We start from the raw sequence: 16,698 nt of genomic DNA on the forward strand, positions 1-16,698 counted from the left end.
TAAGACCAGTCACAGCTGACTAGTCTACTGTATCAAGGTTCTTCCTGCTTGTGTTAGAAGATCTTCAACAGAAGTGATGTATTTAATGACATCTTTAATGAAAGCCACAAAGCATTTTTCTATATTTTTTTTTTATAAAGGTGAACAATTCAGAAGAGATAGAAGCAGTAGTAGTAATGCATGAGTCATAGAGATGGAAAAACAGAACAGTCATAAAAATCATCATACGCCAAAGAAGAACAATAAATTCACATTCTGTTTCCATGTTTCCATCTTCTTTCTGCAGACTATCCAGGATTCTTGACAGATTAAACAGCCACAAAGGCTTTCTTGTGCAGCTGACAAATTTGCAGCAGATTAACACTCTTTGCCTGCATTGTTTTATCATTACTTAGCTTTTTTTTCATCCAACTCAGTTCAGCCTTTGTTTGTACTTGTCATTTTAAACGTGTTCCTGCAGTAAGCCCCTAGAGTCTTATTTCACCTGTACAATCTTGCCCTTTCTAGTTTCTTATCAGTGTTTTAATCATGTAACAGCATACTCAGAATAAATATACATAGTCATTGCCAAATAAGTGCTTTATCACAGGCAGTTTTTATGCTAATATGCAGTATGAAAACAGCAACAGTTCTATGAGAGAAGCGGTTATTAAAAAAAAAACCTTATCTGATATGTTTCTGTGACTTGAGCAGAGCTCCCAGTTTAATCAGAGGAAGTCGTGCACCCTATAATTACACACAGTGTTTATGCTGATATGCAGTGTGAAATCAGCAACACAAAGACACAGCAGTTTGCAACATGTTTAAAATTTAGAAAAAGGGAACCAAATCTATTCCAACACCTCTGTTCCTCACCAAGGACGTGTGCAACCTTTCCGTTGCGTCAAGTTTTCCCAGCTGCTATGCTCGGCCTGTGTGTTTATGTGTGTTTCACTGGGACAGAGCCCCTGCTGACAACCCCTATCCTGCATCCCTCTGAGGCTCCAGGTGGAAATTGCGGGCTGATACTAATGAGATCCTCTTTTATTCTCCTTGCAGCCCTTGGGATCCCACCTTTACTCCAGGAACTTCCTCCAGAAAGGGTGTGTGTTATTCTCACATGTAAGATCTGAGGAAGCATGACAAAGCACTTATGGCTGTGTAGTTATAATTGGTAGTCAGACAGGCGAGTATATGTGTGTTTAGGCAGCCAGTTTAAATATCTAAATGCTAGATGCAGGTCCAACCAGTTCCCTCTTTGGCTGTCCTAATGAAGTGTGACCGAGAAGCTTCATTTCCTCCTCTTGAGCAAAGTTGTGTGTTGAGATTGTGCGAGACTCTTTATTACAGAACACAAACAGTTCACACTTCTTCTGCTTCAAACTTTGATTTTAGACATCCAATCATAGTTTGTAACTTTATACAGTACATACATGCAAGGTGATGTAAGATCTCCCCCTGCTGGTCCAAAGGGTTCAATGCACACACTGTATTACAGGTTTTCTCCACTGATTTGATGAACTTGTGCAAACTGCAAATGCACAGATGCAGGCTTCAAATGCATTCACGCTTTTACGATTTAAGTTTCTCTTCACACATTTTTCTTTAAAACATGGAAAACATGGTTTGATAAACATTTCACACAAGTGCAGACTCTGAGTGAGTCTTCCCCTCACAATATCCTAAATCTGAATATGCAGAGGTACACAACTTTAGACTCTATGATCAGTATGAAAAAAGGCAGTCTGGGCAATGTGAGGTTTCCCTACATTGTAGTGCAGCAGTTCATGAGAGAATCCCATCCAACAGATTACATGATCGCTCTTTCTGGTGAAAGTGAGTTTTTTTTTCAGTTTGTCATGGGAAAATATATAAACTTTACAACTGAAATCTCATGTCCAGATCACACTCACATTCCTGTGATGATATCACATCACTGTAGCCATGCCAAGACCAGATTTGTCAAACAAACTATTATCTAATGTGTGTGACCAGGGAGAATTTTACAATAGCTATGGCTCATTGAAAAATGAAAGGCAAGATATGGAGCAGTAATGACTGCCTCAAATATTTTTGTTCATTATATTTGTTTTGTTTTGTTTATCACCACTAAGTATTTGAAGGTCTGAACTTACGATCTGAAGCATTGTGTTTTTCTTGCAGTATTTTCTTTTAAGACAACAGTATGTGACTTTGTTGATAGCATGAAGAGCTTTGAGCTTCTTGAGCACCTCTGGAGCTTGGACTTGCTGTTTTGCAGTTTGGGTGTTTGCATCACCTATTCTCAGAATTAGGCCTTTTCTTTCTAACATGGCAAAAAAAGAAAACAATATACAACACAAACAGTATTTCTCTGTTTCCCCTTAGTTGTTTACAGCCATTAGTTATTCAGGATAATCCATAAAACCTCACTGTAAACAGCTTCCTTTGGGATTATTTTTCTGCAGTAAAAAGAAGTTGCAAAGAAAACTGTTCACAGTGACAAAAGAAATCTCATATTTACAATGGTACATGAAAAAAAGAACACAACCTCTGAATAAATAACAAGATAAATAATCTTTATTTCCACGTCTTTGTCATTTATAAAATTATGTGTCCACAATTAATATTAACAAGGCAATACAGAGAATCCTTTTTTCTCAGAGGTGGAACTCAGGCTCTAGAGACTGTTTATTTGTCTGTATAGACAAAGAGAAAGGGAACTGTTGGTCAGATGTTACTGATATGAACTTGATCACTCCTTTACTGTCAGTAAGGATGGTTATTCTTCTATAGATGGTAAAAGACTTTGAGTACCATGCTGGGAGAGTCAAGCGACTTCCCAAAATGTCAGACCCAGAAGGATTGTCACGGGTCTCTAGAGCCTGCATCCACACCAAGCCCTTCAATGTACAGTCATAAAACTTCATAACCCAGGATTCATCACTGCTTATCGCTCAGTGTAAACCATACACAGTTCATTCACAAATTCTTGAACATTCTCACACCAGATAACTATCACTGACATGATCAGCGTCAATTAATTAGCGTAAGCATGATTCTTGTCTATCTTAAACATGATAACGTCATATTCTTTCCCTACAGTAAAAGACACAAAACCCCAGCAACTGTAAAAACCAAACGGGAACAATGAAGAAACAACCTTTCTATTCTACAAAAAAAAGAGAGAGAGAGAGAGAGAGAGAGAGAGAGATCCTTAGATACCATGTGCTCAAAATAAAAATAAAAATGCTTTCTTGCAAGTCTGATGTTGGTAAGTACATTGATGTAAGTTATCAAAAAATTAAATATTATATACTGTATAGGTTATTATTACAGTAACAAGGTTCCATGCGATCTTATTCTCATCTTCTGTACAGAGTTGAGGATTCAGTAGTAAATAACAAGGCTATAGAGACCTATAGTGCCTGGTGGCCAGAGTGCCAGCATGTTACAGAGCCATGGAGACCTGGGACAGGGACAGGTGGTCTGCTGCTCTGGACAGAGGTGCCACATTCTCATGTTTTATGTTCAGTATAATTCAAATCAAGCCATTATTTACTTGAAACAAGATCCAGCTTCAGGTATGAAGTTAAAGGAATATTCCACCCTTAAATCTGATCACATTCGATGTTGTTGATGTGTTGTAATGAACTCTTTAGTGTACTTTCCCACAATCTGCTTCATTTACTTCTACTTAAGTTAGTGATTTTCGACTGTGCATTGCAAAGAATCATCTTTTACAAACCCTCAGAGAACATGTGGCGCTGAAAATATCTGGACTTGGCAATGTCATGTCGTCCCAGTTTGGCCAGTTAATCCACTGGAGAACAATATGCTACCAAGCAACAAAAGAGATGGATACAGCTATGTGAGTAATAGCAGATTTGTTTGTTTAAGGGTGGATTTTCCTTTAGAATCTAAACCGTGCTTGTTGAAAGCAGGTCTGGAAGCAAGAAAAGGGAGGAAATTGTGTCAATAACTCAAAGTAAATTGAATTTAAAGAACATTTCAATCTCACAGATATCTTCAACAGTTGCCTTGAAGATCTCTGTGAACGAAACGTTGCTTTATTAAATTCATCAAAAGCAACTGACAAAGAGTGCAGATCCAATTTCCATTTCCTCTTCCCATAGACGTTTTTGGTCCAGCACCTTATACAATAGTTTTTTTTTTTGAATGTGCGCTCTCCTCTGTCCTATTTGGAAGCAACAAAAGACCGAAAACAACCACTGTGTCAGCCTGACCCAGTCTACAGAGCACCAGGGCCCACACAAAACCCATAATTAAGACTTAAAAGACACAATCCAAACCCCGTAGGTTCATTCAGTCAAATACATTATTATTTAGTCATTATAAAACAATACCCAAGTGAGTCGCTAAAGCACTGAGAGAGCAGGAGAAGCTGAGGGAGCCGCGCACAAAGCACAACAAAAAAGGGTTTCCTATTAAACAGGCCACACACCAGGTGGACATTCAGAGTCTTTAAGACCTCAAGTGATCAGTATGAATCAGTGTTCGGGCACGTATGAGTGAGAATGGTGGCTGTGGGTAAAAAGTTAATTAAAGGCTAGCTAGAAACATTCATTTCGACCACATTTTCAATGTGGAGGTGCAGTGGGCTGTATGTATAAGGCATGGATGTTTACTGTGCTTAATATATAAATGATTGATGACCGAGTGATGTAAGACTGAGACAATCAAGCAGTTCATTTGCCGTTCCTTAACTTACTTTAACTACATCTGTGCGATTCAAAAACTGAAAAGCCTACCAAGTCAAATTAGACCAATTAATTCAAGTAAGGCTAAATGCACACTCACCTACTGTAAGCGCTGGTGCAGGATTAGAAATAACTGAATAACTTAAAGGTAGATGAGATAATTATTCTGACCAGAATGTTATAAAGCATCACCCTCTTTTTCAAATCTACCTTTAATTCACTCAATGAAATAACTTGCTAGGATATCTGACAGCTGAAACTCCGATGGCAGCGCAGCAGATGGACATTAAAGTCAGGCCTAAGAGGACCAGCCAGGTGGACTGGCTGACAACTACACTGCTGATATGCTGGTTTGGTTGCTGTTTGACTTTTCACTTTTTTTTTTTTTTTCCTCTTTCCTTTTTTTTCAGTTTTGCTAAGTCTGCGAGCTGACCTCAGCTCCTCAAATAAAGAGCTGAAGGAAGCGGCCAAGCAGCGTAAAGCTATTCACACCTTTAGGCGGAGCAACATTTCCACACCCAACTCAAGAGCCCGACGTGTTGCCACCCGGGACCACAGCTGCCTCCTCAACAGAGAGCCAGAAAGAGAGACAGAGAGAGAGAGAGCAAGACGGGCAAGGGGAGACTAGTTGTGCGTAAAACACGATCAAACAGGAGTTAGACTTTGTATGTGGTGAGAGCAAAGATGAAGAGCGATGAAGGAGCAGCAGTGTGACCACATATACAATTGTGTTGTGCGGATGAGGCTGTGCTCCTACTGAGCTGGCTGGGATTCACTGCCAGTAGTGTGGGTGACAGAAACCTGGACAGTCTCAAGAGCCCGATGTTTTTCATCTTCCACATTATTTCTGGTGCTCTTCTTTCACCAGAGTGAATGCCAGTCTCTCTGTGGTCTTCTCCACGGCACGCTTCGCCCCTCAATCTCTCTTTCGGTCTCTGTGCTGATTTCAAACACCCGCCTCCCCTCCCCAGAAATCCCACCCAGTATTACCCACCTCTGTTCCCCTGTCCTCCCTCTCCTTCCCTCCCCAAAGTCCAGTCACTGCACCACTATGTTTGTATTGTACAGTCAAAAAAAACCAAAACAAAACAATGAGCAGAAATCTTTAAAAAGCACAGCCCTGGGCAGTTTTATCTATTTTTTTCTGCGGTTGTTTCTTGCTCTCGCAACTATGACGACAGGCCTGCATCTGCCTGCTCTCACCCACACACACACACAAACACACACACACACGCACACGCAGCGCTCATTTACTCAGGCACTCGTACAAAGCCATGCTCGCAGGAACACGCATGCTCTCTTTTCTTGCACACCCGTTCTCATGTAAGCCCCGCTCATTTCTAGTGGTGGTGGTTGTTGTTGTTGTTGTCGGACATGCAGGAGTGGGGAATGAGGACAGGGGAGAAAAAAGGTTTCTAGCTCGTAAAGGGAAGAGGAGGGTAGGCGTGTGTCTAACTGTGTGAGTGTGTTGAGGGAGAGGTCTTAGTTCAGCTGCCATCTCCTCCGGTATTTCTTCTCCTCGTCACCTGCCAGGGGGATAAAAAACAAGTGATTTAGAAAACAGCGACTAGTGCGATTAGTCTATAGCTGAGAGTTTCTACGGGGGAGAGAAGAGGGCACTGAGAGGTTGGAAATAGAATACCTTTTCACAGAAGGTGAGATAATAAGAATTTAGGCTGCATTAGAAATGCAGGAGAGAGAAAAAAAGAGTAGAAAAGACTGGTCAGTAGACAGATAAAATCCTATTTAATTTCTAAAATCACAAGAACATTCACAGACTTTAAGAGATTTCACAAGCTTGAAACATTTCAGAGTCACAACATTAATTTTTAATGGGTGGTTCATTGGAAAACTGAAAAAGAAAAGGGTTCAGTGTACCTTCTAGATGGTTCCTGGAGATGTATTTCAGTGCCTCATCCAGGAGGATGACTGGGATGGAAATCTTCAGGACTACGATCCACTGGGACCAGCGCAGAGGGGTCACCTGGAAGATCAACTGGAGGATGGAGGCAATGAAAAAAAGTCAGAAACTCTTCTAATAGTGCATCAGATGGTAGACAGCATGTTTTCTCTCCAGCAAGTTTTTACTTTTATAATTGGACACAACATCATCTTTGCCTTCAGCTATTACATTGCACACACCACAAGTAAACAGACATTTTTTGCCCTGGGTTTTGCCTATCAGGCAACATGCTGCTCAATCCTCTTGGCAGAAGATGTTGGTGCAGTATGCAGCCTGTGAGGGAGACCGCAGACAGTCCATCCACCTCCTCTGCATTGTCGGGCAAAAAAATTGTTCTAATCTGTTTTTATTTTCAGATAATTCTTCTAAAAAGATGCTACGACTGATCAACAATCACAGATAATGCTGTGTGCGAATAAAACATTATTTATTGAATTTAAAGGTTGTGATGGTGTTTGGGATCTTGAGGAGGCAGCTGTATCTGAACTCCATGTGAACTGTAAGCCTTCTTGTTGACTTTTTAAATAGTTTGACTTTTTTTGTCAAACATTATTTATATAATATCATAATTTTATCTATCATCAAAGTATTAGGTCTTTATGAAGGAATGAAGTGATTTTAGGGTTAGTGAATATCTATGCAAATATCAATTTACCTGGCATTTTTTGTTATACTCCCATTATTATGGAAAGCATGGTAATCAATTCAATCATAATTTGTTATTTGCAATAAAATTTGTATTGCATATGCAATTATTTATAGCTGCTGCACTTTTTTTTAAACCTCTGAATCCAAACCTATGCCCTCTGTGTGAGTATTATCAGCATGCATTTTTCACATCTCCACACAGATCCAAAGCAGAGTCTCCAACAGTCCTATAGAGGAATACTCACCGGCAGAGGCTCAACATAGAGGATGAAGAAGTGGAGGGAGAGAGAGAGGATGATGGCTCCCAGCAGCCAAATATTGACCCAAGGAGGCATCCTGATGAGCGACTGGTTCTCAGACAAACTGGCAGGGAGAAGGTTTAATAGATCAAAATATGTTGACAATTCAGCTGCTCAACTTGACATTATGAACATACAAGGAAGTGATTCCATCAGGTCGTAAAGAACAAATGTGAAACATTCTGGCAAGCTCTCAGACTTTAAGATTTCATCAGTTTCATGTAGGAACATCACAGCTATTTTACAATTTTAAAAATTAGCTGACATTTAATTAAAGTGTAGCTAACACTCAGTGCATCATAACAACAGATCTCCCTTGTTATATCTGTGCTAGCAACCATGTAAACATGTGTCCCCCCCGTCAGTTTTACTGGCTGTCTTGGCTTGGGATGAGTTCCATTTTCATTGGTCAGGCAGCCGATTATTTTAACCTTCCCTTTCTCAGATTCTTTCCTAAATGAGACATTAGTATTTGTTTCTATAGGGAGCTACTGACAGACTTGCTCCATGAGCAATTCTGGCAAAAACACACGGAGTTTTCCCTTCATACTGCTGTTCTTTTTATTTCCTGCATCCCCAAAAAAGCACGATTCCATTTCTTAAGATGTGTGGCTACACTTGATTCATGTGCCACATTCACCAAATGCAAAATATAAAATATATCTCCATTATAAACAGCAGAGAATAGAGTTGATGTGTTGTTTTTCCAGCATGCTGTTATCCCTCAGATGGCTCTGTTATGCTTTCTCAAAGGGAGCACTGTCTTGTTAGATGACAGTGTCTCTTCTGATTATAAATATCTGACAGCTGTGACATTTAAGGAGTGTTTACCCAGACATCGCAACAGAAGATGACTGACCTGTTGAGTGCGTTGAACATTTCGATAGTGACCAGCACAGACAGGGCCATGGTTGTGGGGTAACGGGATTCAAACACCTCGCAGTCTATACCCTCAAACATAGGGTTATCCCCAGTACACTGCATGAAGTGTCTCTGTAGAGAGAGACAGACAGGAGTTAGTGTTTGTGTGTACGTGTGTGCGCCTGCATGTATGTTGGCAGGATGTCACCAGGACCTCTGCGACCTGGTTTGATGGAACTCAGATCTGATGGGGGAACAGCTGCGGAACCTTGGCCTTGTTCCCACCCTGTGTGTAATCAAACCACATGGGTCTTCCTTTTCTATTTCTGTCCACTGATGGGATCGCCAAACATTACTGAGTCCAACAGCGGGGGATGAAAAGGAGGCTGGGAGCGGGTACATATCAAAACATAGGAAAAAAAACCCTATTCTCTGAGGACAGGACTGCTGCAGAAAAACATAGAAGACAGACAGAGCAGAACAATGTTTTACAACTCACCAGCTGATAGAAAGACACTTGTGGGCCTTCTTCATCAAACAGGTACCACCATGTGGCAGCACTCACTGTTCCAAGACCCACATATCCTACAGGAAAAACAGTCAGATTTGTCACAGATGGCTGTCCAGGAAACAGGATTTAAGTCAAATATTACTATAACTAGAAAGATACAGTATATAGTCTTCATTGTCCCAGGAGGAAAATGTATTTCTAAACTACCAGAGAATATAGGCTATAGATGGGTTTCCCAGGGACTGCACTGCATACACGGATGATATAAAGCAAACTAAAATGACTGAGAACTTATGTGGAGATTAAAATGAGGAGTGATTTTGTGCCTTGAACTGCACAAATCTAAAAGTACTGTGCATAAAATGTTCAATCCCATGCAGGAAACCTCCTTGTTAGCTTACAGAGCTTCATTAGCTATTTGCATGCAGTGATCTGGTCAAAGCCCTGGATTTTAATAAGGTGGTGGATGGTTTTGCGCAAAAACTGGTGAGCAAAAACACCTGTTTTAAGGAAAGACTAACACTTTTACTATGTGTTTATGGCAGTTCAATGAATTGTGCAAATGTTTTTCAGGCTCTGTGATCAATGCTAAGGGGAACAGCTTGATGTGCATTTAGAGCTTCAGTGTGTGACTTGGTGACAGCTGATAGAGGTGGCAGATTGATGGATTTGGATAGAAAATGCATCAAGTTGTTACACTTGTAATATTAGAAAAAAAAAATCACTAACAGGTGTGTAGAGTCTCTTTTCGTGATCCCCTGCAGCTGATATATAATACTTAAATCCTGTACTGACAGTTTGCTATGAGTGGAGATTAGCCTGAACACACTGCAGGCATCTGAGTTAAAAGTTACACAGAGAGAAACATGAGACATCCAGCAACTAGTGTCTGGTATATTTTGATGGTAAATGGCAAGATTTTGATAATGTTAACATTGTTAACATTAATATTCAGAATGAGGGTGCATCTGTGCTCTAATGTTACTTAACTAACTCTCACTCTCATTATTACTGTTATAAGCTCCCATTTTCTCACTAGAATTAGAACTAGTTTTGGAAATGTGACTAATTTTTTTTTTTTTACTAAACTGTCTGTTAACGTATTTTCTACCGGTGCTGTGCACACATCCTCAATTGTAACGTGAAACTATATTTAATATGTGTGACACAATCACACATTGATTTACAGTAGTTTAATCAGACCAGCACTAAGGCTACCTCCAATGGCCAGGTATCTGAAGAAGAGCCAGCCAGAGATGAGAGGCTCCTTTGAATTGCGGGGAGGTTTGTCCATGATGTCCAGGTCTGGGGGGTTAAAGCCCAGGGCAGTGGCAGGCAGGCCATCGGTCACCAGATTAACCCACAGCAGCTGGACTGGAATCAAAGCCTCAGGGAGACCCAGGATGGCTGTCAGGAAGATGCTGCAGAAGGACAGAGAGAAGACACACACATCAACTGAGGACATCAGAGTAAAGGTGAAGACAGTATCTCAGTGTGTTTCTGTTCCTTACCAGACGACCTCTCCCACGTTTGAGGAGATGAGATATCTGATGAACTGCTTCATGTTGTTGTAGATGGCTCTGCCCTCCTCCACAGCAGCCACTATGGTGGAGAAGTTATCATCGGACAGCACCATCTCAGATGCAGACTTGGCCACGGCTGTGCCAGAGCCCATGGCAATGCCAATCTCTGCTTTCTTCAGGGCCGGGGCATCATTCACACCATCTCCAGTCTGGGACGAGAAAAGATTGCTTGTGTCATTAGTACATCAGAAAACATGAGTCACAGGACTGAATTTAAGTTCCTGATTATGTGAACAATCGCAAAATATAACTGAAATAGATGCTATTCCAGTTTGATTGTAACCACACTAGTAGGCATTAGCATAAAGGACTAAGACCCATAAATTCATTAAACATCTAAAGAATAAAAGCTCAAATAACTTCTTAGGAGTTCACAAACTGATGTTTTATGGTATATTAAACAAGACAAAACCCAAATTTGTAATTTTTGTTACTACTGCTGCTTCAGCTGCGAGTTGTTGATTCTTAAAATATTGAGCACACATTATGTTTTTAGGGAAGATTATTCTTTAAATAGAGCCGAGTCTAACAAACTAACAATGATTGATAACTGAAATCTCATTAAGGAAAGTCTCATTATCGTTTCAGATCCAGACAGGATTAAGCTAAAGCTGAGCAAGTGAGATACAGATCCGTCATGGCAGGGCCTAAAGCGGCTTTGCACTGCGGTAAACGGTGGAGCGCGTCTGACAGGCAAATGGTGATACTGTTGTCTCCCTCTCTCCCTCCCACCCTCCCTCCCATCTTCCCCTCGGATCAATCCCTCTTCTGAGACGTGTGTCAGATAGGAAGCAGCAGAGCGGGCCGGAGATGACAGGTTTTGATAGCAGTGTCTGAGAGAGCAGCCTCAGAGAGACCTGGAACATGTCACGCCTCACTGACCTCTTCTTATCCATTCTTGACAAGTCATTCACATAACGCATGGTTGAAGGAAGGAGAAAATGCATTTTTTCTGCCTTGCGACAGGCATAAAGCAATATATGACAAAGGAAGTATACAGAGAAAAGGATATAAGGTTTAGAGTTACTTAGAGATGTGAGTTGATGAAACCATGTGAGCAACTAGAAATTCATCCCTTCTCCTCACCATGGCAGTAATCTCATCGAATGACTGCAGGTATCCGACAATCTTAGACTTGTGAGCTGGCTCAACGCGGGCGAAGCATCGTGCCCGTTTGACGGCTTCTCTCTGTGCCTCCGGTGGGAGATCATCAAACTCGCGGCCTGTGTAGGCCTTTCCTGTCACGTCCTCATCCTCAGAGAAGATGCCAATGCGTCTGCAGATGGCCACAGCTGTGCCCTTGTTGTCTCCTGTGATCATGATAACACGAATACCCGCCTCGTTGCACAGTTTCACTGAACCGATCACCTCCTTCCTGGGTGGGTCGAGCATGCCCACACAGCCAACAAAGGTGAGGCCCAGCTGAATAGAGAAAGGGAAAAAAAAGAGAGAGAAAGGGGTATTAAGTTACACAGGACTATATCTAAAAACAGAATCTCACTCCAATTCCAAAGAAATGGATTTCACCACTTGTGTTGCTGCTGTAAACAAACAGATTACTTCCAGCACAACAAAGGAAATGTTCCAAGGAAGAGCAACCAAGTGTAAAATGCTTTAAGTGCATAAAGGTTTAATCACTACTGTGATGTGAACAGAAGATAGACAGCAGCAAGAATGACAATAAAGGTGTAGCTGGACATTTGAGGAAATACACTTATTTATTTACTTTGAGACAGTTAGCTTGTCTTAACTGTCTTACCTTCTAAGCTCACAAATTACCAGTAACGAGTTATATCTAGTTTGTTTAATCCATACAAAAACCATATTGTAAAAATGACAAGTTACCCCCCATAAAAATCACAACTTGGTTTGTGTACAGATTAAATAAAAAATGAGATGTATATCATATTAATTAGTAAGAAGAGGTGCTGGAAGGTGGATTTTTTTGGACAGAATCAGGCTGTTTCCCCTTGCTTCCAGTCTTTATGCTAAGCTAAGCTAACTGTCACCTAGCTCCAGCTTCATGTTTTTAATGGAGAGTGGTATCAATCATCTCATCTAACTTTCAGCAAGAAAGCAAATAAGCTTATTTTCCAAAATGTCAAACTATTCTGTTAAATGTCTGAAAAGGTGAGTCATTACTGTACAAAATGAAGATTTTTAATATGACCCTATTTGAGCAACTCCTAAGCTAAATATCAGATGTTACCACAGGTCAGGTCCCCTACCTCATACTCTGCAAACTTGCTGGAATTCTCCAAGTCCATGTCCTCTTTGCGTGGTGGGGTGTCATGGGTGGCCAGCGCCAGGCAGCGCAGGGTGTCCCTGCCTGTCCCCCAGTCCCGGATCTTAGACAGCAGCTGCTCACGCAAGGCTGGTGTCAGTGTCACCCTCGCTGTTCCCACGCGCAAGTACTGGCAACGTTCAATCACGCTCTCCGGAGCACCCTGTGGGGAAAGAATAACATCAAAAAACAATAGAGCTCAAATGGCAATAATGATAATAAGTATTTCTATCTGTTTATTTGTGATTGTATGATTCATTCATGCCTTGATGAACATCTTGCTCTGGGAGCCCGGCTTGACGGGGGTGCAGTAGACAGACATGGACTTGCGGTCACGAGAGAACTCCAGGGTGAACTCCTTCTTCATCAACTGCCTGATCACCTGATGGATGAGCAAGAGGGAGAAAAGAGTAAAATGACAGACAGAAGAAGAAGAAAGTGACAAAGGGCCAGAGCTGGAGCTAAATAGCTGTATTTGTGGGCAGCTGTCAGGCTGGCAGCCGGTGGATGACAGAGGTTTGGCTGAGTTACTGACAGTTGAAGGATGCCTCTTTAGACCGAGCAATCAACTGCCTTGTCTGGATGTCTGGCTGGTGCCGTAGAGAGGCAGCAGCCAGATGTCTGTGTACAACAGGACTTAACACTAATGTAGCAAAAACTGAACTTGAAGTATATGGAAACCAATAGAAAAATACTAATGAGATGACAGACCAAAAACTGTATGAACACAAAATTCTATTACTGACATACTTTATTATCTGCATTTAGTGTGAGGTCTTGTTCTACCAGTAGGTGTCCTTCTAGTTCAGAGTCAGTGCTGATCCCAGAGTACACAGCTGAGAGGTTAACGCTGATAATGCTCTCTGCCCAACCAGACGGCTGTGATGTACACGCACGCTGTCAGGGGGCTTCAAACAACTGACGGATGTTCTAAAATCTGTCAATGTGACAAAGTTCTCCTCTCTATCTCTATCCAAAAGAAAGAGCAAAGGGAGTTTGTCTTGGCATGGCAGGCTAGGAATTATTCTCCCCCTCTCTGTTTTGTTTTCTACTTGTGTACACTCGGCAGACATGTGGAAAGTTAAGGTCATCTCATTTGAAATTACTCATCTAAAATTTGCTGAGCATGCATGTTATCATTTGTAAGCAATGTCCTGCATTTATCCACTAAGCAGATGCACTGGACCAGTTTTGAGGTTTGAATTTAAACCAGACATTCAATCAAACATGTGCTTCTCTACCCTTCTGTCACTCATCTCATCTGAGACTCCAAAGTGTTTGTCACTGACGAGCTTTGCTTTGCCTGGAAGTGAGACCAATGGGGATTTCAATGACCTTTATCTGCAGTGGAGTGAGGCATGGTGGTGGCTGACTTGAACACAGTTGATGACAGGGCCCCTTGGCACTGAAACACCAACATCAGCTTAGTGATCTCATTGGCCGTTCAGACACCAAGACATACTCTCATGCACAGGTCGGAGTCAACACTTTCCACAAAGAACTGACATCTTCCTGAAGGGGAACGTACGCTTAATTTGTGCAAAATAGATCTAATCTCAAAGCAATGCTGCAGGCAGGAGTATTGGCTTTTTTAAAATCATATTCAAAATATTCTAGTGGCTGACGTTTGTTTAACTCATACCCAAACAATCAAAGGTTCACACCCTGTAATTAAATATGTGTGTCTGCCAACAACCTTGTGCTTATCGAACAGTTCTAGAGTAAGATACTGAAGCCCGACCTGTGAGTCATTCTGGATAAGAGCCGAAACAATACTTTGATGTAAGATATCATCTTGCACAAATAGTTTTAAGCAGGGACACACTGGGTCATTATGTCGTCCCCTGTGCAGTGCGTAACCAGGCAGTGTACAGTATGGTGTAATGGGAGCGGTAATTACAGTCTCATTGGCATATTCATGCTGAGGAGTGTAAAGCCTGCAGCGAATATGCCAGTTACTGCATACAATGTGCTCGCTATAGATAAATGAATGAATATAATACATATTTCAACAGACTTGGTTTAAAACACCTCTCGAACAACATTGATCGGACATCAATACAGAGACAAAGACACAGCAGGGTCACACACACCTGCACATGTGGCTTACCGAGTTGCAGGTCCCGGCACGCTCCACCTTGCTGAGTCCGGATACGTCAGTCTTAAAAACGTTCATCTTCTCTACCAAGGTGGTGAGAGCTGTCTCTGTGGCTTCACCCACCTTCTCATAAACCCCTTTGGCCTGGGAGAGAACAAAAATACTGTACATCAAAAACTTGGATTCAGATTTCAGTTTTTTATAGAAGCAGAGTCGCAGTAAGCGTTTGAAGAGTGATTAGTCCCATTTGTCACAAGTCATTTAATTCAGACCCCTTTATGATGACATATTTTTTAGGTGAAATCTGAGGAGAAACAGATTCGCAATCAGACACCGCTTCAATTGTTAAACAGGGTTTCTGCAGTGTTTGCCAAATTAAATTTAAGACATTTAAGAATGCAATTTAAAACCTTTTCCTTTGTTATACTGGTCAGCTGCAGAGGAATGGTGGAAAACCAGTAGGGACAATAAGGCCTACAATTTTTTTTTCCAGAAACTTCTCAGTTGTATATAACAATAATTATTTGTAATATAATTTATCAATTACTGTCACCTGGACCCAGAAGCAGTTACAAATTAAGTTAATTCATATTTTTGGACATTAAAGCTGCTGAGCTGTTGTAGCTAGCAGTAGTGACAGAGTTTGCTACAGGTCTGATGGCACTGACTGAAACTCCACAAAAAATGACATTCAAGACTTTGAAAACCTTCAAAGGCCTTTTTTGAGGGAACTGAATTCAGCGGTTTTTAAGACTTTTCAAGACCTGCAGATACCCAGTTAAATACGAACAATCGTCTTTAAAATGACACAAGAATGACACTTGAGTGATCATGCTGTGAGCAGTTCTGCAGGTAATTCAGCTGCGCTTCTACAGACGTTTGAGTCATACATGTGAAGTGTTATTAAAGGTGTACCCTCGCCAGCTGAGATGCGGAGTAGGTGAGCTGAAGCGGTAATAGTGTACCACACATCATTTGTTTGTGTGACCGAGCACAGACAGCAATAAAACACCTCTCTCCCCTCGAGTGCTCATCTGCTCTGTCCCTCTCTCTTTCCTGGTCTAGCACACTTTGATCTCAGGCTCTTCATTCAAAAAAAAAAAAAAAAAAAACATACAAAATTGGTGGTAAAACGACCATTTACGAGAAGAGAAACAGTTAGTCTGGGAGGATACATAGGAGTTGAGAAGTGTCTTATCCCTGGCCTCTCTCCTCAGCGTGGTTACCATGATACCATGGTGATGACAAAGAGGTGAGAAAAGCAATCCAAACCAGAGAAAAAGATCATACATTGGAATAAAATTAGCTCAGCTGCAGAAGAGAAGGCTCTCTATAGTGTGTGTGTGTGTGTGTGTATATTCCAGTGCTACCTTTTATAGAGTTATTGCAGTGTGTATATACATACTGGAAGTACGCCATGAAATTTGCAAAGAAAGCGCACCTACACAATGCTGTATGTTTTACAGATGGGTCTATTTTGCATGGCAACTTAAAAATGATGTCAGGTAGGCAAATTGTACTTATGGAATCATCTGTATGTGAGTGTACGTGTGTGAGTTAATGACCTCATTGTAGTCCAGTGAGGAGTCATTGCACATGGAGCACACAGTAGCCAATTCCAAAAGTCCATCATAGTCTCCACACTGGATAGGCCTGTCTCCTTTCAGTCTGGAAGGAAAACATTCACATACACTCACATGAACGTCATTCACAACAGCAAAGCACAGGGGAAAACACTTCACAGTTCGCTACACCTCAGACACAGTAACCTC

At 41.3% G+C, this 16,698-nt stretch overlaps 1 protein-coding gene across 2 annotated transcripts in view; it reads right to left on the minus strand.

Annotated features, from left to right (window-relative positions):
* Positions 1 to 2,520: 2,520 nt before the first annotated feature.
* atp2a3 (ATPase sarcoplasmic/endoplasmic reticulum Ca2+ transporting 3) overlaps positions 2,521 to 16,698 on the minus strand; it is a 51,009-nt gene continuing 36,831 nt past the window's right edge. For both annotated transcript variants that reach the window (XM_042430879.1, XM_042430880.1), the window contains 12 exons: positions 16,492 to 16,594; positions 14,939 to 15,070; positions 13,094 to 13,210; positions 12,773 to 12,991; positions 11,631 to 11,966; positions 10,473 to 10,693; positions 10,180 to 10,382; positions 8,950 to 9,035; positions 8,449 to 8,582; positions 7,536 to 7,653; positions 6,558 to 6,675; positions 2,521 to 6,205 (listed from right to left, as the gene is read on the minus strand). In XM_042430879.1, the coding sequence (XP_042286813.1) occupies positions 6,162 to 6,205; positions 6,558 to 6,675; positions 7,536 to 7,653; positions 8,449 to 8,582; positions 8,950 to 9,035; positions 10,180 to 10,382; positions 10,473 to 10,693; positions 11,631 to 11,966; positions 12,773 to 12,991; positions 13,094 to 13,210; positions 14,939 to 15,070; positions 16,492 to 16,594 (1,831 nt within the window). In that variant the 3' untranslated portion in view covers positions 2,521 to 6,161. The remainder of the gene's footprint in view (positions 6,206 to 6,557; positions 6,676 to 7,535; positions 7,654 to 8,448; positions 8,583 to 8,949; positions 9,036 to 10,179; positions 10,383 to 10,472; positions 10,694 to 11,630; positions 11,967 to 12,772; positions 12,992 to 13,093; positions 13,211 to 14,938; positions 15,071 to 16,491; positions 16,595 to 16,698) is intronic.

The sequence above is a fragment of the Thunnus maccoyii genome, chromosome 13, assembly GCF_910596095.1.
Source record: "Thunnus maccoyii chromosome 13, fThuMac1.1, whole genome shotgun sequence".
Lineage (NCBI taxonomy): Eukaryota > Metazoa > Chordata > Actinopteri > Scombriformes > Scombridae > Thunnus > Thunnus maccoyii.